Consider the following 26021-nt stretch of genomic DNA (forward strand, 5'->3'; position numbering starts at 1 on the left):
AAAATGGTTTGATATACAAAATAAATGGACAGATGGACATGGCAAGTTGCCAAATGTACCATTTATGTTTTGCTTGTGAAAATTGTTTGAATTACTTAAATAAAAGAAGTCAATAACAAGACCCTCACAAAACGCAGACCTACATCATGATTCTCATTTAAACTTTTTCATATACTACTGTCATTTATAAAAGTGCTTCTTTTACAAGATTTTATCTCAAAACAACAATAAAATGGTGGTTTCAACAGAAAAATTGAAACAGCAAGAATAACGTAATCTATTTAGGTAATTCCATTCAGTAAATATACAAAACACACCATAATTGCAGAACTCGGTAGGTCAATCATATTTCTTGATTAAACGTGTAACATTTGAGGCAATTCATGTGAAAAGAAAAAAGATCTTGTCAAGATCAAGCAGAATTTTCTCACATAAATGTGTGAATATGATTTGGTTAAACGTTTCACTTATTCCTCAAGCTTCAGAAAGAGCGGAGATGAGGAGGGAGAGGATAACTGCTTCCACATGCCCAGTGAAAGGTCAGCTCTGTATCGAATTTTGAGGAATATTTTTCAAAACACCCCTTGGCGTTGCAAATATTTTTGCCTACTGCCTTGTACTTTGGGGAAGGATGCCCCCCCACACACCCCCACCACTCCAAGCACTCGTCTGCCAATCCTTCCAGAAGAACGGTGCTTTGGGTTATTCATCGATTGACTATTCCGATCCCAGCAGAAGCTGCTTGTTCTCTGAGATCCGGCTCGTCCTCGTGTTCTTCCTGCACAGCATAGGAGTCACTCGCACACCATGTAAATGAGACAAAAAGTAGGTAGAGATGTAAATTGATCTAATACATGTTTTTTGTGTGGGCTGCTCTGCATTTTATACTGTACTTATCTTGTCTCTGTGCATGTGTGTTTGTGAAACTATTTTCAGCAATGATAAAAAATGTATATTAAGAGCATTGGTGCTTCGAAATGTGTTCATGTAATTTTGTCTGAATTATGCATCACGTCACAAAGCAGAGTGGTTTGATGACTGACTACAGTTTAATTCATAAACTCAAAGAAACTCCTTCCATGCCTTGGTGAAGTGTTTTTTAAGTCACCGAATGTATGGCATTTTTTTTTCTTTGAATACTACAAAAACTAAAAATGTTGTCACTCTCCAGACCTCCTCCTGTTTCTACCCTGTCATTTCCCTTCCTTATCTATCCTTCTGAACACCTGAAACATCAGTCCGTCTCGTCTCTGCGCTGTCGGTAAGGTCTCCCTGCCGTCCACAGCTCTCTCTGCCTCCCGGAGTGTTCCTCCTCCCTGCTGGGCCCTGCTCACAAGTGTTTCTGGGAGAAGTGGGCAGGTTTGACATGGAGGGCTGCCTTAATGCCCCTCGCTGGGCTGCCTTAATGCCCCTCGCTGGGCTGCCTTAATGCCCCTCGCTGGGCTGCCTTAATGCCCCTCGCTGGGCTGCCTTAATGCCCCTCGCTGGGCTGCCTTAATGCCCCTCGCTGGGCTGCCTTAATGCCCCTCGCTGGGCTGCCTTAATGCCCCTCGCTGGGCTGCCTTAATGCCCCTCGCTGGGCTGCCTTAATGCCCCTCGCTGGGCTGCCTTAATGCCCCTCGCTGGGCTGCCTTAATGCCCCTCGCTGGGCTGCCTTAATGCCCCTCGCTGGGCTGCCACAATGCCCCTCGCTGGGCTGCCTTAATGCCCCTCGCTGGGCTGCCACACTGGGAGCCACACTCCGGAATCGCTGCTCAGCACCTCTACTGTCGCTAGGCCTCCATCTCCCTCCCTCCCTCCCTCCCTCCCTCCCTCCCTCCCTCCCTCCCTCCCTCCCTCCCTCCCTCCCTCCCTCCCTCCCTCCCTCCCTCCCTCCCCACAGAGGGTTAGGGTTATTTACGGGCAGATTGTTGAGGACAGCCAGTTCAAAGGGCCTTTGGTCCACCAAATTCCATTTTGTGACAGTCACTTTTTTACATTAATTCTTTCGATGATCTCGAAAGAGTATATTTAAAATGTCTCAGTTGCTCTTCCTGACGGCATCCACACACGTCAGTTCGTATCACAGCAACCCGGCCCGGGTGTCGGTCCCCTGCTCTCTGCGGTGGAGGTCCCTGCTCTCTGCGGTGGAGGTATGTCTTTCAACTGGGGATTAGGATGGGGGGTGGGGGGACGGGGCAGGGGAAGGGGGGGGGGGGAGGCATTCACTGGGCTCCCTCTGTGCAGCTCTTTCCATGTTCTCTTCAAGGTCAAAAATCCCTCCGTGATGTTGCTGCTTTGAAGGTGGACTAAACAAAGACAAGAGCAACTGTTCCAACTGTCACGCTGTTCTGGGAACAAACACCTAACCCTAACCCTGTTTTGTTTGTAGTCAGAGTGTAGTCAGAGTGTAGTCAGAGTGTAGTCAGAGTGTAGTCAGAGTGGTCTTTTCACGAGGTAAACCTTACTGCTCACACGCCATGTGAGATGACAAATTAGGGAGGACAAGTGTTCATTTAGAAATGTGCTTCACATGACAGAACTGAATACAGATAACTTGTGTATAAGCGGCCCTTCTCTATTATTTTCCAAATCCTAACTGAATATTAGAACAACTGTATTCATCACCCACTTCCTTAGACAGTTTTTCACAACCTGAAGAGTCCAGGTCTAATTGAGCTACTTTACATTGTAATAAGGGAACGAAATGCATGGGATTGAAGCGGCCTCTTTTCCCTTATGTATTTAAAAATAGGGCTTTGAAAAAGCTACATTACGTATGTCTTGCCTTTTGAGATTTAATGACTCTCCTGTGACTCCACAGAGAATTACTGCCAGTAATTGATTATTAAAACTTGAAATTGCAAACCACATCCATTATTTGACTAGCACATGTGTTATCCTTGTAATTAACAAAGCTGGGTTCTGGGTGTCCGCCACAACCAAGACCCCAAGAAAATATGTCTAGGTTAGCGGGGACACTGGAAAGGCAGCACTGTGTTGGTGCAATTAGCTGAGACACAATACATCAGGATGGATGTACAATTTTAAGAGAGAATTCACCTGTGAAAAATTCTAGCACAAGGTACGTCACTTTGAGTGGAAAGCCATGCAAATGTAGTTGTCCATTCTTTAGTCATAGCATTACCATGAAGGGATGGCAACCTTTTACATTTTGTTATAAATGTTTTCCCATGTGACACTACATTTTCAGGTAATCTCCGTTTTGTTTGCATTTAGGTCTTGCATTGTAATACATTGTCATTCATTCTCATTTGAAAGTAGGCCTATCTAATGACGAACATTTTTCTATTTAAACCTATTCCAAACTAAGGATATAACTTTGTGGGTTACGTCAGCTTAACTTAAAATGTTTCATTTGAATATACGCTTTTATCCAAGGCGAAGTACCAGTAGTGCATATAGAGAGGATAGAAGAAGTTCAAGGATCAGAAGAGTCAAGGAAGAGACCATTCCTAGTATTTACCAGCACAAAATAACCACATCTCATGTACCAGGCACAGTAAACACTAACAGTAGTATCTTAACTTGAACTCCAGTATTATGTCAGATAAAGGATGTGTTTTATTGACCCTGCACATAAAGATATGACAGCTCGGAGCCAGTTTCTGCTCATAAATAATGTAAAACCTTGTTAAGCCCCTGTGTTTCCTGGGCTGCATGGTGAGTTTTCCAGAGCGTTGCACAGAGAGAGCATCTTCACTGATATGTCAGTGACAGATGGTTTTGATGTGGGTTATACTGCACATGTACACACTAACATGGCAGTTAACTAACATACACACTACCCTCTCCCTCTCCATACTATCTGTGACAGTTTCTTGTATTACTGTTGAAACTGTGCACTTCTAGTCCTTGATTACTTTTGTCCATCCCTTTGGATAAGAGCGTCTGCTAAACGAGTACCTTTTGTGCCTCGCTTCACAAGAACGAAAGTCGGATTATTGTAAAGAATCGCTCAAAACGGTAGACAACTCAAGAACAGAATGGTAGTCAGTAGGAGTACGGAAGGGTAGATCAGAAAGAGTATAGAGTCCCCCATTGGGGGGAGAGCGAGATAGAGAAGCTGTAAGAAGGAGAAAAGTTTTTTTTTGTCAGGTTTAAGAGAGGGCTAGCCTAGCAGAGAACAGTGGTTGGTCATGAAGACCCAGGCTGAGCAGCAGGGCCTGTAGTCCTGCAGCAGCAGGCTGTCCACAGGCAGTTTGGGCCCAGTCTGAGCTGGATGAATTCATTAAGAGGAGCCTGCTCTCCCCCAGTGGCCGTCCTTCTCCCCCCTGCAGCTACACGTGGATCAATGGCAGGAATCCATCCAAGACACGTTTAGCACTGGACCTCGGAAGGCAGGGCTGCGTTTAAGACTTCAGCGTGCCTATCTCCCGTGGAAGACAGATTCAAAGTCAGATATTGAAATAGCCGAACTCACGCTGGGATGTTGGTTCACTTCACAACAGAGGGCTGTCTAACACAAGTGTATATGAGGGGAACAACTGACGACCAAATGCTCTGCTGTCGGCATGGCACTAAACACTAAGCCATTATATATCAAGGTTATTCATAATCTCATACAACACTGTATTAAAAGTTCCGGTAACCCTTGGGTGAACTATTACCGGTTTGACTGGGTCAAATTCATTAATTACTCACCCATGATATTGACTGTATCAATACTATGGATTGTGTTCCTCATTATTTACAAGCATTCAGTGAATCCGATGGTGGTGAATGTAATTTACATTTGTTGCAACACACACAATTATTATTCTACCTACAACAGAAGCAGGAGAACAGTCTGTCATTTACACTTGATAATTATTACACAAGACATGTAAAAAAACAACTGACTGTTCTTCTGCCATCTCAGTGATTTGCATCCATAGCCCATCACATCAAGATGCTGTTGTAGAACTGACCATTTAGTTCCAGCTAAAGCAATCCAGTGCCATCTACTGGCTGCTAAATACACAACAGTGGATTTCTCATTAGGTGAACTACCCCTTTAAGTAAGTATGTACAGAGGCATCTAGGAGGTGACCTACCCCTTTAAGTAAGTACGTACAGAGGCATCTAGGAGGTGACCTGCTCTAGCTGGGATGGGAGTGATGCAGTCAGGTAAAAAAAAAAAAAAAAGGGGAAACAGAAAGCTTTATAGAAGACATAACTTATATATACACAGTACATGTTCATCTCAGACTTGGCTGTTTAGGCTGTATAAAACAGATGCCCTGCTGCCCTGGGAGAAATGCAAGCACTACAAAACACACACAGCTAGAGCCTTTAACAGTCAGAGTATCTTGTCTTTTACCAGTGTTTCAACTACAGTGCAATTAACATGTCATCCAAAACAATGTATATGCAATCTTTTTATGAATGTATATAGCGTGTTGATCTTGCAGCATCTTCTAGATATGTAACCATTAAGAGAACAGAACCGTCTAAACAGACATCGACGTGTTCTTTAGAAAACATTGCAGTCCATGACATTCATAACTGTCAAATGTACCGCTCTCTCTCGGTTAAAAAGGAACAAATACAATTCTTTATCACATTGATATTTCCACTTATTTTATAGAACATTACAATTTGATACTTTTAAAACATGTTGAAAAGGTTCTCTGCATGATTGCCCAAATTTCAGCAACTGACAATAACAAACCCCACTGCAGAGCCCAGGGCGCCACACACCAGCTAGCTCACAAGCTGCAGGGCGCCACACCAGCTAGCTCACACGCTGCAGGGCGCCACACCAGCTAGCTCACACGCTGCAGGGCGCCACACACCAGCTAGCTCACAAGCTGCAGGGCGCCACACCAGCTAGCTCACACGCTGCAGGGCGCCGCACACCAGCTAGCTCACACGCTGCAGGGCGCCGCACACCAGCTAGCTCACAAGCTGCAGGGCGCCACACACCAGCTAGCTCACAAGCTGCATGGTGCCACACACCAGCTAGCTCACACACTGCAGGGCGCCACACACCAGCTAGCTCACAAGCTGCAGGGCGCCACACCAGCTAGCTCACAAGCTGCAGGGCGCCACACCAGCTAGCTCACAAGCTGCAGGGCGCCACACACCAGCTAGCTCACAAGCTGCAGGGCGCCACACACCAGCTAGCTCACAAGCTGCATGGTGCCACACACCAGCTAGCTCACACACTGCAGGGCGCCACACACCAGCTAGCTCACAAGCTGCAGGGTGCCACACACCAGCTAGCTAGCCAGCTGCACACGTTTACCTGAATTAAGATGGGTGACAAAAAAATTAAAATGAAAGACTATAAAATGAATTTAAATGTACAACAATTCTCATATGATCAACAAAATCCCAATATATTTATCTTACACTGTGGTTGTAAATCTCTAATTTTGTCGAATCAACTTTAACTGCGGTTAGCATTGTGCATGTGTGCAGCGTTTTCAATGTTGATTCAAATGAAATCCATCAGTTTCAGCTGAATGCATAGTGCAGACTAGTGTGTGTAGGTGTGCATGTCCACACTACAGCACAACGCACACATCTGGTATTCTCCTCTGCAAGTCATCGTCTCACACAAACACAATAAAAACAATCATTGTTTTTTAGAAAATACCTGAATATCTTGAGATATGAAACAAGAGCTGAAATGTACCCCTGGTGCGATGACAGCTGTGCTGCACTACATTTCCCAGCATGCCTTGTTAACAGATGGATCAGACACACCCCCTTCCTGACTTATTTCACAAATTAGCTTCACTGTGACAATAACACACAAGGATTATGGCTATACCTCAGCAGACCTATCAACTAGACCGCTTGTTGTGGTACCAGATTTTCATTCCTCTAAAGTGTTTATAACGATCAAGTAAGCTGATTTCAAAACGAAAACAGTTTTCTGCTCTACAATATATACAGTACAGTACAGTACGAGGACTGAATTGTGGAATTCACAACAACATGGGTCTTGTCCTCATGATTTAACTCCCACCTTCGGGCTAACCTACAGGACTAATCAACACGCCACAGGCCGACCAGCCTACAGTACATGCACGCTCTCCCAATACAATTTTCCGCAAACACCTGTGGTCAATTCTGATTTATCATAATGCACTTCTCATAAAACCTACATTTCATCTTTTATAAAAAAAGAAAAAAAAAGAAAGAAAGAAACTTGTTTTTGAAGACATGACCACATTTCCACAGGGTGATAACAGTGGTTTCACTTCTGTTAGCATAGTGGCTACCGTGTCATGTGTGTATGCTCCTGGTCAAGGCACAGGGGTTGGGGGGGGGGGGGCTGGAGTGGTCTCCACAGCAGCCCCACGGGGAAGGTGCGTGTGGGCCTGGGTAGAGGCGGGGGCGGGGGGCGGGTGATGCGGGCACAGTGGTGTGTTCAGAGGGTGATGCGGGCACAGTGGTGTGTTCAGAGGGTGATGCGGGCACAGTGGTGTGTTCAGAGGGTGATGCGGGCACAGTGGTGTTTGAGCTTGCAGGGCAGGACACCCCGGTTCAGCTGGTAGAACTCAACCAGCTGGATCAGATCAGTGAAGCGAGTGTGACCGTCATCCAGGCTGTAGTACAGGTCCCCGTCTTCATCCACCTGCCATCACACACACACACGTTAGACATCCACGAGGAGGATTTATCCAGCAGATAAAAGGATGGAAGGTAATGGTAGTGTACTTACAGGTAGGATCTGAAAGTGTTTGATTCTCTGTGTGTGGCACAGCGACAGGACAAACATCTTGGGGTTGCTCTGACTGTCCCTCAGGAGAAACACTCTGGAAACAAACAGGAAGCAGGAGACGTTGCGCTGAAAACACACTTCCTTCCCCAATCTCTGTCGTCAGACATAGATCTCATACATACAGATTGCAGCTCAACACTCCCCCCCCCCCCCCTCCCCCATGTAATTGAGTCGTCAGGTGGCTGAGTGGTGAGGGAAGCGGGCTAGTAATCTGAAGGTTGCCAGTTCGATTCCCGGCTGTGCCAAATGACGTTGTGTCCTTGGGCAAGGCACTTCACCCTACTTGCCTCGGGGGGAATGTCCCTGTACTTACTGTAAGTCGCTCTGGATAAGAGCGTCTGCTAAATGACTAAATGTGAATGTAATTGCCATGACGGTGGACAGGACAGGACAGTGACGGTGGACAGGACAGTGACGGTGGACAGGACAGTGACGGTGGACAGGACAGTGACGGTGAACAGGACAGTGACGGTGGACAGGACAGTGACGGTGGACAGGACAGTGACGGTGGACAGGACAGTGACGGTGGACAGGACAGTGACACTGAACAGGACAGTGACGGTGGACAGGACAGTGACGGTGGACAGGACAGGACAGTGACGGTGGACAGGACAGTGACGGTGGACATGTGTGTCATGTAGCAGTGCTCACCCGTCAATAAGACCTTGTTGAGTGATGAGGCGATGGGCCTCATCGCGAGACAGCTTGCTGTGGAACCAGGGCTGGGCCATATGGAGAGCTGCAACACAGGAAGTGATGTCAGAGAGCAGAAACAGGGTCAGGAAGTCATTTGTGCCAAGTTATTTTGGAGTAATTTATTCAGTTTGTTGAAGATGTGAAGACAGAAACGTTATTAGCCCACATCAAGTCCAAACCACGACCTTCTGCAGTGTTTTGAATTTTATATACAAGCCTACATCCAAATGTAATTTTCACTTACTGCCACATTTTTTGGGGGCTGTTATTCTCAACCTCCTGCTGAGAATATCGGCCAGTGTTTACCGTCAGAACGGTTTCAAACACCTCATCAAATAACACTAATTATCAGTAAATGCATTGTAGTTATGTTAATAAATAGTCTAGGTACGTCTACAATTTAGACATTTAAATGGTCAGCAATGGTTAGTCGTCTCCCTTGCCCTTGTTAATTGTGGCAATATTGCCCTTTTTGGGGAAAACTCAAAGAAACTCCAAAAACTCAGTTACGCTGCCCTGCTGGTTTACGCTCCGCTTTTTGCAACATAACTTATTTTTGCCGATCCCCTGGTCTGGGCTGCTGCTGTTGTCCGTGTGCTCTGGGCTGCACAGTCTGCAGTGTGATTCTGCAGCTCTGGGCTGCACAGTCTGCAGTGTGATTCTGCAGCTCTGGGCTGCACAATCTAAGCTTATTGAGTTCTAGCTTGAATTAGCGTTGCCTGTTAGTGGAATGGAAAGTTAGTGGAACGGTTTGAGGCTTAAGTCCAAGTTGAGGTTTACCTAAGCAAGGCTTTTTCGTGTCAGCGCAGCTTTCGTTTGCGATGTTGATGTAGCACCCCCAAGAACTGCATGTGTATATTCTGTCTAGTATGGAGGGCAGTAGATGTGTGTACTGCATCTTGTTTGTATAATATGGAGCACTGTATGTGTGTGTACAGCATCTTGTTTGTATAGCCTAGACACCAGTACTGTACACATACTGTGCACGGGTATTTTGTCAGTATAGTATTTAAAACATGTCTACCCATATCAAAACACCATCTACACATGTATGTGTGTATATCAGATCTATACAGTATGAACAGCAGTAGGTGTGTGTGTGTGTGTGTGTGGTGTGTCCAGAACTGACCGATAATGGAGATGGGGTTCTGGGAGGTGGAAGGGCTTCCGTGAGCGCTGAGCCGGTGGCAGCTTTTCCTCTGAGACACACAGAGACGCAACAAGACACACACGTCAGCTAGGCTGCTCCTTCATCACACCAAACATGTCAAAGACAGAATTTTCCCTCCCCATCAAATAGACTGACAGGTTTGAGGAATAACCAGTCCAAAGGGACGTCAGGGGGAAACACTGTACGAATGCGGCCCTTGAACACCACAGCAGAAGTGCATGCTGGGAGTGCAGACGCGTACCCTCCACGTCAGGCCCTCCTCCACGGCCACAGACAACGCCTCGGACGGGTTCTCGATCACCCTGCTCTTCTGCCCCGAGAAATCCATGGCCACCAGCGAGTTCTCAGAGATGCTCCTCTGGAAGGACATGGGGGGGGGGGTTACTCCAGCAGGGGGGCATGTCGTCACGCCTGCATACTGGCATTAGCAACACAGGTCTGGAGATTTGCATTTGAAAATTTGATTGGTAATGGCGGTTGCAGAAGCCGATGAGACATCGGTCAGACATACAAACAAAACATCATCCGCTTCTGAGGATTTTCAGCTGACAGGCAGCACAAAGAAGAATTGATTATGAAGAATCGCCCTAACAACTTAATGGATTTAGTTTATACAATGACAATACTGCCGTACTATTCACAATTGATTCTTTCAGTTTACTAGAAACTGACTAAGGCTGTGTGTTTGCAGTGGGAAGCTGCCATCTAGTGTCCGAGAAGTGTGACTTATCGTTTCTAGATGATTCCAGGCAGAATGCACTCCATTGAGTTAGGATTAGGGAGGGTTTGAAATGAATGACACATGGGCACATAGTATTGATTGTAGTCCTTTAAGCTGTCATAGTCAGTGGCTCTGAATAATCACACACACACACACACACACACACTAAAGAAAATGCTTCTTATCAGGATTACTCAGGAGCGTCTAAACCGCCCCAGTTGTCCCTCCAGCCCCTCCCAGCTCCCCCTGCATGGGCAGCTCTAACAAAGTGATTAGTGTTTACTTTGAGGATAGAAACATTCCAATCCTCTTAGACGACCCCCCCCCCCCCTCCCATCCCCACCAGGCCCAGATTCAGACGATGTAAAGATAACCCTGGACTAATCATACGGACTAATCATACATCATTGAGCAACAACCATGTTCCTCCCCGACGTGCTGCAGGCGTGTTTGGATTGTGATCAAGCACCGTCAAGCGTGGCAGAGGCCCACGGTGGATCAGCGGACTGCTGCTAAGCTGCCGGAGATACCAGCTGCATCTACAGAAGGGATTCAGTCCTCTGACCCCTCCCTGGCCCCTGGCAGCCTCCCCACTCCCCCTGTCCCTCCTTCTACCAGTGCCCTCCGTCCACCAGCCCCCGGCGGGCCGACCCCTGGCCCCCCAGCGGGCCGACCCCCGGCCCCCCCAGCCCGCCCAGAGCCCCTGTCTGCCTGGAGCGCTCCCTGCGTTCCTCTGACAGCAAGACAGAGGTGATGATCTGTTAAGTCTGAGAGCAGCTGATCACGGGATATTTATAGATCGCCGAGGTTCCTCCATGTTCCAAAAACAGAAATAGATCGTATGTTTACTTGTACGAGAATACTCCCGTTAGAGTATGAAATCAGAGGGTGAAATCGAGGTTATTTTGGGACAGAGCCAGTATCAATACTCTTTGTGCTTGTAATGTCAGTGTTGGAATACACAAGGAAAAGTAAATAGATCGCTAGAATTTAAATGCATTCTTTTTTACTGTTTTGATAACAGTCATGACTGAAACAAAACGACATACCATTGGTGAAGACTTCTGTTTCTGGTGTGGCTGAACAAAGTTTTGGTACAGCTGCATCCCGTACTGCAACACAAAGCACACCCCATATAAACCTCACCAGCTCGCTTTGCGATGACCCACAGTAAACGTCCCTGTTTGGTTTGACTTCATTTCCATTGTTGGAGGATGGATCAAACTTGAACACTTTTCACTACTGTGGCTGGAGATCTAAGAACTAAACAATGTATTCTAAGATTGTTTAATTCTTAGAAATAGTTAAACTTTTGTACTTTTACTTAATTTAGGATCTGTATATGTTTAGTGTTTTGCACCTCCCTGCCACAGTAAATCCTGTGTTTGTATAACATACATGGCGAATAAACCTGATTCTGAGATAACTAAAACACTAAAGCTAAGAGCTACACAGACCCGGTTACAGAAGGAAGGAAAGAAATGGAACAAAACAACAGGTTTTGTGTTGTCCTATTGTTACTGCTGGACCGAGTGCCTCCCAAGGCTGTGTGAGGGGTTGTGCATTGGTGTATGCATGCGTGCATAGTGTGTGAACATGTGCATGTCTGACCTTAAACAGGCGCATGGCAGTGACCCAGCAGGTCCTGAGCTGTTCATCATCAGCACACAGCAACTTCAGGTCCCGGGAGGAAGCCCCTTTACTGGACTACACACACACACACACACACACACACACACACACACACACACACACACACACACACACACACACACACACACACACACACACACACACACACACACACACACACACACACACACACACACACACACACACACACACACACACACACACACACACACACACACACACACACACACACACACACACACACACACACACACACACACACACACACACACACACACACACACACACACACACACACACACACACACGGTCATGTCTCAGAACAACACTGGTCATGCTGTAAGCCTTTGAGGGCCCTCCTGAAAGGCAGACATGACAGGATACCTTGACACAGAAGCCGTAGTCTGTAGGAGCGCCGTGGTTCTTCCTGGCTGACAGCAGTGTGTAGACATCACTGTCACTGAACTCAGCGATGAACTGCAGATGTCTTGGTTCCTGTGGATAGCAGGGGCGAGAGAGAAAGGAGGACAGAGAGAATTAACAGAGAGAGGGGGGAGAGACAAAACAAAACAAACACCGTCAAACCAACACTTCCTCTGGTGTGTACACAACACTACCACCACGTGCCTGTCAAGCCACAACCAGTCTCTTCCAACAAGTTTCCTTCTCTGCCCACCCCCACCCCCACCCCCTGGATCGGCAGCATTCCTCCGCCGGGCTGCCCAGTGTTCCACCCTGCTATGCGAGGGTTGCCGCGCGGTACGTCACGGCCTCATCCACGCCGCGCGGTACGTCACGGCCTCATCCACGCCGCGCGCTACGTCACGGCCTCATCCACGCCGCGCGCTACGTCACGGCCTCATCCACGCCGCGCGGTACGTCACGGCCTCATCCACGCCGCGCGCTACGTCACGGCCTCATCCACGCCGCGCGCTACGTCACGGCCCCATCCACGCCGCGCGGTACGTCACGGCCTCATCCACGCCGCGCGCTACGTCACGGCCTCATCCACGCCGCGCGGTACGTCACGGCCTCATCCACGCCGCGCGGTACGTCACGGCCTCATCCACGCCGCGCGGTACGTCACGGCCTCATCCACGCCGCGCGTTACGTCACAGCGAGTCAGCCAGAGCTTACAGCAGGCCTCTTCTACCATGCAACAATCTGGCTCCGTTATCACATCTTATTTCAAGAAATCTTAAGCCAACTTTCGCTTATTAAACTGGCAGATGCAATTACTTATGACAAGCAAAACCACTCCTTGTATTGATCCCGTTTTTTCTCCACTTCACTTGGAGTGGCCTTGTTTCCAGTGAATGTCCACCTGTACGACACACGTGACACGGCCCTCGGCCTGGTCCCTTCAGGAACATCACGCTAGCTCCAGCAGCCTCCACTATGGAGATGGGGGTATACGATTGGCTCGTTTGTTACGTGCTCCACCACAGGTGCGGTTAGTATGGAAATGTGGTGAAACAGATAGACGCAGAATGTGACCCAGTGATAAGGCCGCTTTATTTAGACAATATGAACACTGTCACAGAGCCAAGGTGAAAGAGATTTCCCAAGCGCAGCAGCACAAAGACCGCCATTGTTTCGCCAGTCGTGTGGTTCGAGATCCTCACTTCCTCATGGCAGGGTTTCAAGTACAGGACAGGTACAGTACAGTAAAGTTCAGGTACTGTAGTCAGTGTGTGTTGACTAACTGGCACTAAACAACCTGGACGAACAGGAGTCAAATCAGTGCTGGCCTTACAGTGACTAATTAACAACCAGCCTGTGATTACTGAACAGCTTTGTGCTTACTTAGTCTCAACGAGAGTTTTAGTGAAGTTGCAGGTAGAGGGGGTGAGGGGGGATCTGGGCAGGTAGAGGAGGGTTCAAGCCTGGTCTGGCCTGCAAGATACCCGGGCCAACCTGTTCCACAAGGCCGGGGACAATAATGTACCTACTGTACCTTCCTAACCTGACGGGCATATTTACATTACCTGATCCTACCTGGCTACAGAGAAATCTGGTCCACCTCTGATCCCTTTCTGCACACTGGCTGCAACAGGCAGGGCGGTTAATACCTGTGATTTTAATCAGGACAGTTCCATCCCGCATTTGAAACAACTTAATCTGCTTTAGTCTGACTTCAAACAGTTGATTCAATAAGGAAACATTTCCACTGACCTTGGAAGTCCCCTTGTTGGAGAAGTACAGCCCAGACCTCCTCAAGACAAAATAAAACTTCTTCCAAGACTTCCTGCCCTGCTCCTTGGCATGGAGGTGTCCGTGGATCTCTGGACAAGTACTCAAGTTCAAAAACGTCTGCGGGACACAGAAATAATCCACAACTGGTTGACCTGAAACTCCACCAAACGTTCAGGATGACTGGCTGTGGAGTGCTTAGGGTTAGGGCTGTGGAGTGCTTAGGGCTAGGGCTGTGGAGTGCTTAGGGTTAGGGCTGTGGAGTGCTTAGGGTTAGGGCTGTGGAGTGCTTAGGGTTAGGGCTGTGGAGTGCTTAGGGTTAGGGCTGTTAGGGTTAGGGAGCGCTTAGGGTTTACCTGGACCAGCTCACAGTGTTTCATCAACCCATTGGTTTCACTTGAAATGGACACCATGTGATCTGGGAAGAAATCCTACCAATATAAAACATCAATACTCAATTATCAGGGTGAATTTAATAAAAAGAAAGTGGAAAACCCAAGCCTAGAATACACACAAAACATATGTTCAGTTTGGACCAAAACATATTTGGGAGAAACAACAATTTGATGGAGTGCAGTTACCAGGGGTTTCTTGAAGAATTCATATTTGGCAAAGTTCTTCCTGAAGTAAAGCCTGCAGTCAGTGTCCAGACCCCAGCTTGAAAGCACCTCCATGACTGATTCATGATCTTCTATGGTTCTTTCTAGAAACAAGGAAAGGAAATGGAGAAAACAGGGAGATTAAGGAAGACGAGCCTTTTAGCTAGAAGAAAATAAAAAGCAAAATCATTTATACATGGAAGTGGCAGGTAAACCAAAGTCCCATCTCACAGAACATGGGTCTGCTTTTTAACAACCTTATGGAGGTTAACAATGCAAACCACCACCCACATATCACTTGGCTCATCCAAAAACATTACGCTGCTTCACAGATTAATGATCAACATTTCTCTACAGAGTGTAAATCAGTAACCAGTTATAGGAGTAATGAGGACTGGGCCTGTAGGTATTACTTCACCCCTGAAGATTACTCAATCTCACAATCGAGACATGAAAAATAAATATCTGCAAAGAGTCGCCCTTAGCAGGCAGTCAACTGCTGCACAGCAATAATGGTTTACAGATCCAGAGTCTGTACGGGCCCAGTCAAGATACAGTCAACTAGTCACTGGCCAATCCTGCAGGTTCAGCCACTCACTGGCCAATCCTGCAGGTTCAGCCAGTCACTTTCCCATCCTGCAGGTTCAGCCAGTCACTGGCCAATCCTGCAGGTTCAGCCAGTCACTTTCCCATCCTGCAGGTTCAGCCAGTCACTTTCCCATCCTGCAGGTTCAGCCAGTCACTGGCCAATCCTGCAGGTTCAGCCAGTCACTGGCCAATCCTGCAGGTTCAGCCAGTCACTTTCCCATCCTGCAGGTTCAGCCAGTCACTTTCCCATCCTGCAGGTTCAGCTAGTCACTGGCCAATCCTGCAGGTTCAGCCATTCATTGTGAAATACAAAGCCGTTATGTTTTATGAACAGTCAGTTGGCTTGACGATGTACAGTAGGTGGGTGGGCAGTCCCACTGACATTAGTCACGTGTAAAGAGACAGGTACAGTGGCTTGACTTAACAACCACCTGTATAAACAGAGCTATACTACAGTGGTGAAAACAATGTACAAATAGATGACAATTAAGTGATATTGTTGCGCACAACATACGGGTTGTTTGGACTAAGTGTGATGAAGCAGAAAATGCTGTGTTTACAAAAGCAGCAGCTTATCATTTAATACATGAATTAAAGCACAGGACCACAATGGAAACCAGTCATGCAAATTATATTTTGAATGCACAACAAAAGGTTAACAGACAAATAAAACTACAGGCAAAAGAGAAGCATTCCAACCGGAGCAATTATCACAGACATCACCAAAATAGACTCTGCCAACAGGATGAAATAAATGAAGGAGGCAACAGACGGGTGAATTACGCAATGTGTGCAACAGTGTGAAGACATCTTCCCTTCTGACGGCTCCTCAATCCTGCAGGTCTCCTGTCAGCAGGAACATGCAGGACACTCATACACCGTGGGGAACCCCAGCTCAGGGCCTCGCCATACAGTCACTGGAAGCACATGAACGACCAATGCAAACCTTACCTATGCCCAGATGGGAGAGTTGTTCAAACAGGGTCCAGCTGTGGTCATCGATGCAATGGTTCTTCAGCACAAACAGCTGGCAGATGTCCCTGGCAGTGATGTCACTGGGAACCTCGACCGCTCGGCTGGTGTTGTCCTCATTGTACACTTTGATAACCTGTGGAGGGGAACAGGAACACACACACAATCAGCTGCCACCTCTGAGACGTTCGTGAAGGTTCTGTAGTCCCCGGAAGGGTGGGTACGAAGACAAACTTCTGGAACAAACCGGATTTCCTATTTGATTTCTCACGAGTGTAAAAGAAAGACAGACAAGGGAACTGAAGGGAATGTGTTTGAGCAAGATGTCAGGCACACACGCTTTGCAGGTCATGTAAAACATAAAAAATAAACACTTCTACATCCTTTGACCCACATTTACAGCAACTGACAAATACCCAAAAGTATGCATGTTGACAAAACTTAAGCACCAAGCCCCATGTCCTAAAAAACAGCATATTTTCCGCCATCTCTCGTAGATGTGAAAAGATCAGAAGATACATAAACCCTGATGACGAGGAATAAGCTGCTCATCCCCCAGAGGAATACTTACCTCTGTGTTCGGAGCACAGTTGACTTGGGAGCTGGAGCTAGCTCTGCAGCCCATGTAGGGCTGAGCGCACAGCATTGCAAAAGAGGCTCTTTGTGAGAAACATAGAAATATGCATCTGACCAGGCAGAGTATGTCAGCTGGGAAGCGATCCTCCCTCCCTCTCTCTCTCTCTCCCCTCCCTCTCCGCGCTGCAGCAGAGCAGAGATGAGGTAACTAGACTGTGCAGTCTCTCTCTTCGTGCAGAGCTCTCCTGACTGCACAGATCTATGTCACTGGAGCTTCTACCCAATCACCTGCCACCTTACTCCCCACCTACTGCCCCCTTCCCTCCCGCCCAAGTCAAAGTGCCCAGGATCTGCCCCCCTCCCCAGGAAGAGGGGGAAGCAGAGGCGCGAGAGAGAAAGGGAAAGAGCGAGAGAGAAAGAGAGCTAGAGAGAGAGCGAGAGAGTCAGAGTCACAAGGCTGGTTCCCACCCCCTCCCTCCCTCCTCCCTCCTCCCATTCACATACCCATGGCAAGTCCAGCTCCTTGAGCCTGAGAGCGATCACCGAGGTGCTGGTTAACTGTAGCGCTAGCTGGGTCAAATCTAGTCTAAAGTTGACAAGAGATGGGCGGGGCAAGGCTCGGGGGAAGAAGCACAGTAATAATCTACTGCGTCTGCTTTTACTCCCACTGCCTCCCCTCCCCTCCCCCCCTCCCTCCCCTCCCCTCCCCTCCCCGTGTGTGTGAGCCAGGGTCTTGGTGGAAGGAGGCAGGGCAGGACAAGGCAGCCCTCTCTTGTGGAGGGAAAGGAGGTCAGAGCGCTCCAACAGGGCTGGGGCTACAACCTCCAAGGAGCCAGCAGCAAATGGGAGCCCTTGGCTATGACATCACCACTCACACAAGTGAACCGTCTCGTGTTCAAGCAGCCAGAGTGGCGACTTGCTCCGCTACACCCCTGAAGGATCTCCTTCTGCAGGCAACCAACAAAAGCCAGAGGAGTTGCGTTGCAGAGATGACTTGAGGCTAACTATCCAACATGTTTCCTTGCATTGACAGGCCCACCAGTACTGGGACGAGCCTCACTACGTTTGTATGGTGACGAGCTTAAAGAGATGTTCCATCTCATGACTGAAGCCTGGCCCACGACACCAAAAAATGCATTTCAAGTGTAGAAAAGAGGAATTTCTGTACTCCCCCACTCCTTTTCTGTTCCAGAACGGACGAAGGAACATGGATCTAGGCAGGTTTCCAGCTGGTTCCCTGTGTGGAAGTCCAGTGAATTCCTGTTGCTGTGAATTGGCCAAATTGAATCTCTGAAGGATCGGGTTTCATAGGGACCAGACAAGGGCTGGGCAGTAGCTGAAGAAGCTTTTTAGTGCATTAGTGTTGCCGACTCGGGTTCAAGTTACTCAGCACAAATAAACGATGCTGTTGGCTTGACACACAAGTTTAATCTGGGTTCCAGGTGGGTGTGACAAAACACTGAAGTTGTTGATGAAATTCACCTTCACCTTTTAAAAAGGAACTGATTCATATGAGGGAGACTTACAAATTGTATAGTTGTGCATACTTCATTCAATAATTATAATAGTATCTAACAAGATATAGCTTTGTATTTACGATCATCTAAAGGTTACATGATTGGGATTTATTAGTTTATCTAAGGATGCACACATGAACAACTATCTGAAGGATTTTAATTCATCTTTAATGAGGTGCTTAAAAATGCATTCAACAGAGAGACTGTGCAATTAAAAAATAATGGGTTTTATGAAATTGAACCAATTTGTCAATTTTGACATCCGATTTTTGCTCTTCTCTTTAGACAACATCGTACAAAACATGCAACTGCTGCAAAGGGAATTCCCAGTTAGTGAAATAGTATAAGTCCATTAGAATGAATTCCTCTCCATCTGAAGTGCATGAGGAAAGCAAACTCCCAAGACTCCAGAAACACACACCTAGCCACATACACACACCAGCCACATACACACACCAGCCACATACACACACCAGCCACATACACACACCTAGCCACATACACACACCAGCCACATACACACACCTAGCCACATACACACACCTAGCCACATACACACACCAGCCACATACACACACCAGCCACATACACACACCTAGCCACATACACACACCAGCCACATACTCCAGGTCTGGAGATCATCTGATCAGCATCTAATCACACTTCCAACCAAGTCAGCATATACTGTGTGCTGTAATGTTTTAAGCGGGCTTGTTAAAAGCAGCCTGGCTGCCGTGCTGAATGACCAGGCCAGGTGGGGAGCTGCAGAGAGCGGCTGCTGTCTGCCGCTGGGAGAACAAAGAGCTGCATTCATCTGCTCTCCCAGCACCATGCGCAGACTTGAGCTTCCTACCTCAGCACAGCCACATCTGCCACACCCCCGTCCCCTCAGCCTGTACTGTGGGGGCTCTACAGAGCCCGTCACTGAACACTGATACGGCTCTACAGCATACAGCCATGTAGCCTAGAAACCGTCCCTACAGGGAGGGGGAGAGGGGGAGAGGGGCAGGATAGAGGCCCACTGACTGACGCTTCCAGTTAAGTGAAAAGTAGAGCAGGCAATCCATCCTGACTGCAACTGAATACCAGAGCCTCTTCGCTCCACAGCAAACGGGGAAGTGTGCCCGCGCTTGACTCCAGATGATCACGGTGGTTGTGGAGCTGCGGGAGGTTAGACAGCGACACACACTGTGTGCCAGGTGACAGGAGGGACCGGAGAGGAACTGGGCAACAGCGATGACGACCACGGGGACCAGCAACCCTCTGAAGCAGGGAGCCCAGGGGACAGCAGCCCACAGTCACCTGGCACACTAGAAGCAGGGACAGCAGCCCACAGCCCCCCCGCACACTAGAAGCAGAGACAGCAGCCCACAGCCCCCCGGCCCTCTGAAGCAGAGACAGCAGCCCACAGCCCCCCGGCCCTCTGAAGCAGGGACAGCAGACCACAGCCCCCCCGCAAACTAGAAACAGAGACAGCAGCCCACAGCCCCCCCGGCACACTAGAAGCAGACAGCAGCCCACAGCCCCCCCGGCACACTAGAAGCAGGGACAGCAGCCCACAGCCCCCCCGCACACTAGAAGCAGAGACAGCAGCCCACAGCCCCCCGACCCTCTGAAGCAGGGACAGCAGCCCACAGCCCCCCCGCACACTAGAAACAGAGACAGCAGCCCACAGCCCCCCCGGCACACTAGAAGCAGAGACAGCAGCCCACAGCCCCCCCGCACACTAGAAGCAGGGACAGCAGCCCACAGCCCCCCCGGCACACTAGAAGCAGGGACAGCAGCCCACAGCCCCCCCGGCACACTAGAAGCAGGGACAGCAGCCCACAGCCCCCCCACACACTAGAAGCAGAGACAGCAGCCCACAGCCCCCCGGCCCTCTGAAGCAGGGACAGCAGCCCACAGCCCCCCGGCCCTCTGAAGCAGGGACAGCAGCCCACAGCCCCCCCGCACACTAGAAGCAGAGACAGCAGCCCACAGCCCCCCCGCACACTAGAAGCAGAGAGAGCAGCCCACAGCCCCCCCGCACACTAGAAGCAGGGACAGCAGCCCACAGCCCCCCCGCACACTAGAAGCAGAGACAGCAGCCCACAGCCCCCCCGCACACTAGAAGCAGGGACAGCAGCCCACAGCCCCCCCGCACACTAGAAGCAGGGACAGCAGCCCACAGCCCCCCCGCACACTAGAAACAGAGACAGCAGCCCACAGCCCCCCCGCACACTAGAAGCAGGGACAGCAGCCCACAGCCCCCCGGCTCTCTGAAGCAGGGACAGCAGCCCACAGCCCCCCGGCTCTCTGAAGCAGAGACAGCAGCCCACAGCCCCCCGGCTCTCTGAAGCAGAGACAGCAGCCCACAGCAGCCCCGCCCTCTGAAGCAGGGACAGCAGCCCACAGCCCCCCGGCCCTCTGAAGCAGAGACAGCAGCCCACAGCCCCCCGGCTCTCTGAAGCAGAGACAGCAGCCCACAGCCCCCCGGCTCTCTGAAGCAGAGACAGCAGCCCACAGCCCCCCGGCCCTCTGAAGCAGGGACAGCAGCCCACAGCCCCCCGGCCCTCTGAAGCAGGGACAGCAGCACACAGCCCCCCGGCCCTCTGAAGCAGAGACAGCAGCCCACAGCCCCCCGGCTCTCTGAAGCAGAGACAGCAGCCCACAGCCCCCCGGCACACTAGTCGTGCTGTTGAATATAAACACCCAGCTCAGGGACGAGGCACAAAAACTTCAAACCTTAAAAACTTAAAAGCACGCAGGACGTCAACAGCCTTTTCAACATGGCTGGATAAAACCCCAGGGGAGAGTGAGATCTACACAGGTCTGCTTACCTCAACATGCAGCTTAGTGAAACGTAGGCGGGCATGCAGGTCTCTATCTCAAGGACGGGATCGGGGGGGGGGGGAACAGGTTACCCACTAGAGTGGTTCTGCCTTTTTCCTTGAACTGCACTCCCACAGACACAGCTCTATCTGGCAGCAGCTGCTCTCTCTCTCTCTCTCTCTCTCCCCCCGAGCAGTGGTGCTCATCCAGTGTCCTTCAACACAGCCCTCTGCATCTCTCTCCTCCAATCATATCTGTCCCCTCAGCACAGCTCTCCTCCAATCACACCTGTCCCCTCAGCACAGCTCTCCTCCAATCACATCTGTCCCCTCAGCACAGCTCTCCTCCAATCACATCTGTCCCCTCAGCACTGCTGTCCTCCAATCACACCTGTCCCCTCAGCACAGCTCCCCTCCAATCACATCTGTCCCCTCAGCACTGCTCTCGTCCAATCACATCTGTCCCCTCAGCACTGCTCTCCTCCAATCACACCTGTCCCCTCAGCACAGCTCTCCTCCAATCACACCTGCCCCCTCAGCACTGCTCTCCTCCAATCACACCTGTCCCCTCAGCACAGCTCTCCTCCAATTACACCCGTCCCCTCAGCACAGCTCTCCTCCAATCACACCTGTCCCCTCAGGACAGCTCTCCTCCAATCACATCTATCCCCTCAGCACTGCTCTCCTCCAATCACACGTCCCCTCAGCACTGCTCTCCTCCAATCACACCTGTCCCCTCAGCACTGCTGTCCTCCAATCACACCTGTCCCCTCAGCACCGCTCTCCTCCAATCACCTGCCTGCTATGCAGACTCAGTGTGGGTGTGTACCATGCAAGATGGTGGTGTTCAACCCTGGTCCTCAGGGCCCACGATCTTGCATGTTACCCTGGTCCTCAGGGCCCACTGTCCTGCATGTTACCCTGGGCTTCAGGGCCCACTGTCCTGCATGTTCTAGATGTTTCTCTGCTCCAACACAACTGGTTGACAGACCACCATCTTACACGGTACACAGAGCTACATCTCAGATGGCTGAGAACAGTCAGGTGGCTGAGCGGTGAGGGAGTCGGGCTAGTAATCAGAAGGTTGCCAGTTCGATTCCCGGCTGTGCCAAATGACGTTGTGTCCTTGGGCAAGGCACTTCACCCTACTTGCCTCGGGGGAATGTCCCTGTACTTACTGTAAGTCGCTCTGGATAAGAGCGTCTGCTAAATGACTAAATGTAAATGTAAATCTATTTCATCTTGTTCTTAGGCTTTGAAGGGAGCACAGCAAGTCAGTGTAACTGTCACATCAGGAACGAGTTTCCCATGAAAATGTTACGGCAGGTTCATATATTTCAGTGACGTTTCAAATTCTCCTCTCCTCTACCACAGTAATGTGTTGAGGCTGACTTGGCCACAGGCTCACACACGCCAGTGAAACTGGTCACACTGCTGGTTCTGTCACAAGAGGTTTTCACATTGTAATCCTCTTGCCTCTCTACTTGTCAGAAGGTTTCCATTCCAGAAAAGCCCTGACAAACACAATGAGGTCATTGGCCACAGATTTAACTTAATTTATGGTATCGTCGTGGCAACAATTTAGAGTCTCATCCTCTGATCCTGGGACAAAGTGGTCTTTAACCGTTCTGCTAACACACATGCACATGCTGCTAGCACATTGTGCCATAGCGCTCTACAGATGCCTGGCAGATTATGCCTGGCAGATTTCTCATCAGCAGTTGCAGAAAGGAAGTCATGGACAGTGGGGGAATGACAAGCTTGTCCAGCTCACCCCGTCCTGTCGTCTCCCCTGCTTCCAGCACAGCAGCTTCCCAACATCCCGTTTAATATCACATCAAGTCACCTCAGACTTTCTGTTTGTTGCCCTCCCAGTTATACAAAGTGCAGTGAGACGTCACAACATCGACGCGGAAGCGACTCATGTGCTGACCGCCACCGATGGCGTCGATATTACGCGGAATATAAATCGCGGTTTGAACAACATGGAAAGCTTGCGCTGCAAAGATTGGCACATTTCCCCCGTCTGATCCAGAAGAACCGTCGGGCGTTCAACTCAGCATCTTCAGCTTGCTTCCTGTGGTGGCGTTATCTACTGTCCTGATAACCAGGAGGAAGCACACAGGCCAGACAGCTCACAGACAGCTCACAGACAGCTCACAGACAGATAGCCTACCCTCTTCTGAAGACACAGCGGAGTAATGGCTGGCAAGGTGACTCTCCTCGCATGGAAATTCATGCTTCTCCCTTCAAAACAACAATTAAAAGGTGAAATCAGCCGAACACACATCCTGGTATTCTAAGTCTCAAGAATGATGTGAGCCGCGTCTCCCGAAGCAGAAGGCAGCTTCTTACCCAGAGGGTTTCCAAGAGCAGAGAGAGTACAGTACAGCAAGGTTCCTCCTACATGAGCTTTGCCACAGTGAGGTTTATCCACTAAGTGTGAGACACAGACGGACAGAAGTCTTTCCCTAGAACCCTAACTCCTCCTTTGTCCTTGGAAATGTTTAACGTTCCCCCCCCCCACCCCACCCCTCCGGCTCTCTCTTTCGGAAAGACACTACCAGAAAACAACACTTGATAAAAATAGTTCTCCCGGGGAACACAATTATAACGCTGAAGGTCGAAGAAAGCTAAACTTACCTCCTATCAAGGTTATGAATTCCAGGGGAAAGCAGATAGCATTCGGAAATTAGCAGCCACATCCCAGTGACTAAAAACAACATGTGGTCGGTCACCAAGTACAATGTGAGGTTTATTACTGCCCACTAGCTACTGTAGGTGATGAAATGAAATATATAGTATTTGAATACGAATATGTTCACCAAATGTGCAAACATTAAAATGTCATACACAATCATACAGTATCATCAACCATGACAGGGTGTTTTAAAAGGACTTGAACCAACTTCAGGCAGTGCTTAACTTTCGTACAAACTACACTTCTGATATAAAGTTGAAGAAAAAGATGTGACCAGAGACACAGCTACTTGATCTGACTAGGGAGGGGAGAGGGGGGGGCCAAGTCAGGCTGAGTGTGTGTGTGTGTGTGTGTATCCGCGAGAGAGTGAGTGTGTGTGTGTGTGTGTGTGAGTGAGAGAGAGGAGGGAGAGAATTGTGGGGTCCAAAATAGCTCTGCAGCAAGTTGTTCCCACAACCACAATTGCCACAATTCATTATCCACATCTGTTTTACTGTAAGGGTGAACAAAGAGGGCCTTGTGAAAATGGAATACTGTCTGTAACGTAGATAACTGACATTTATAGGTATACACACCAATAAATGTGCAGACCAATAAATGACTATATGTGGATAGATAAAATGAGTATAAAAAAATATGTGCATGGTGTCTGGGGTATTTGAATTACATTTAACTTCCAGCTGCATAGACAACAAATCATAGAAATGTAGATTATTCCTTACACCCAGTACACACAGACAATACTATAATTAACTACAACTACTTTGTCTTGAGTAACTAATCCAAGGGGAGCATGAACCAAAGCGTCAGTGAGGGCAACTCTTTTCATCAAAAAGCAGTAATGCAATTAGCAGAACCACACGGTCACAGTCGAAGAAGAAGTAGAAATGCTTTGTCTGATGCGGCCCACACAGGCACAGCCAGGTCCAGCCCAGTCCTCGTATGCAGGGCCAAAGCACTGGAGACTCGGACAAAAGATATATATAAAATACGCCTACGGATGCCGTCATGTGCAGGAGAGAGGCTCTCTAGATGGAAAGATAAGCATGTTTCCTTATCATGTAGGACGACGATTCCTGTTCCTACGTGGACTCCAAGACCACGTGTGTAGACAAGGGTGTGTGTGTGGTACAGCGTGAGCCTTCCTTATACCCAAATAAATAAAAGCTAAACAAACAAAGCTCTACCTCTGGCTAAACACTGCACACAGCAGAATCGACACAGATCTGGAAGCTTCTGAGCTGCTTGAATCCCCACAGAAACGCACAGCCTATACAACTCCAAGGTTCTCACTTCAACGTCATCTTCCTCTTGTGCAAAAACAGCGTTCAGGTAAGCCCATGCAGCACTGTTTCGTGGGAGTACGACTGCTGATTGGGAGGGAGAGGAGAGTTGGGATTCCTTCCTGAGCAGGAGCAGGCTAGGGGGGCTTGACACCAGCGACCGTCCTCCTCCACCTCTCATGTGACCAGGGGAGCAGGCCTAGCCCTGGGTGCGTTTATCTGGAGCCACAGTGTATCCTAGAGAGCACACAGGCAGACGCTGCTAGCCATCACACAGCACATGAACAACAGACAGGCAGACGCTGCTAGCCATCACACAGCACATGAACAACAGACAGGCAGACGCTGCTAGCCATCACACAGCACATGAACAACAGACAGGCAGACGCTGCTAGCCATCACACAGCACATGAACAACAGACAGGCAGACGCTGCTAGCCATCACACAGCACATGAACAACAGACAGGCAGACGCTGCTAGCCATCACAGCACATGAACAACAGACAGGCAGACGCTGCTAGTTATCACGCAGCACATGAACGACAGACAGGCAGACGCTGCTAGTTATCACGCAGCACATGAACGACAGACAGGCAGACGCTGCTAGTTATCACGCAGCACATGAACGACAGACAGGCAGAAGCTGCTAGTTATCACGCAGCACATGAACGACAGACAGGCAGACGCTGCTAACTATCACACAGCACATGAATGACATGGAATTAATGGAGCCTGATTGATAACGGAGTCTCTGCAGCTCTCATAACAAAAGGCGTCTCCAGACACACCGTCCTTGACCATGGTTTGATTTAAACAAGACCCC

At 49.1% G+C, this 26021-nt stretch overlaps 1 protein-coding gene across 2 annotated transcripts in view; it reads right to left on the reverse strand.

The window, feature by feature from the left end:
* Positions 1–7299: 7299 nt before the first annotated feature.
* The window catches only part of grb14 (growth factor receptor-bound protein 14), a 30646-nt gene continuing 11924 nt past the window's right edge, over positions 7300–26021 (reverse strand). Inside the window, exons 1-13 of one of the 2 annotated variants that reach the window (XM_067256556.1) lie at positions 16882–17002; positions 16290–16446; positions 14733–14854; positions 14508–14582; positions 14134–14271; positions 12343–12453; positions 11917–12012; positions 11355–11417; positions 9826–9942; positions 9543–9612; positions 8369–8456; positions 7658–7751; positions 7300–7570 (exon numbers count right to left, since the gene is read on the reverse strand). In XM_067256556.1, the coding sequence (XP_067112657.1) occupies positions 7424–7570; positions 7658–7751; positions 8369–8456; positions 9543–9612; positions 9826–9942; positions 11355–11417; positions 11917–12012; positions 12343–12453; positions 14134–14271; positions 14508–14582; positions 14733–14854; positions 16290–16446; positions 16882–16956 (1353 nt within the window). In that variant the 5' untranslated portion in view covers positions 16957–17002 and the 3' untranslated portion in view covers positions 7300–7423. Of the gene's footprint in view, positions 7571–7657; positions 7752–8368; positions 8457–9542; positions 9613–9825; positions 9943–11354; positions 11418–11916; positions 12013–12342; positions 12454–14133; positions 14272–14507; positions 14583–14732; positions 14855–16289; positions 16447–16881; positions 17003–26021 lie in introns of those variants that run through there. The other variant, XM_067256548.1, reaches the window with a different exon arrangement.

Source organism: Osmerus mordax, chromosome 2, assembly GCF_038355195.1.
Source record: "Osmerus mordax isolate fOsmMor3 chromosome 2, fOsmMor3.pri, whole genome shotgun sequence".
NCBI classification, from domain to species: Eukaryota; Metazoa; Chordata; class Actinopteri; order Osmeriformes; family Osmeridae; genus Osmerus; species Osmerus mordax.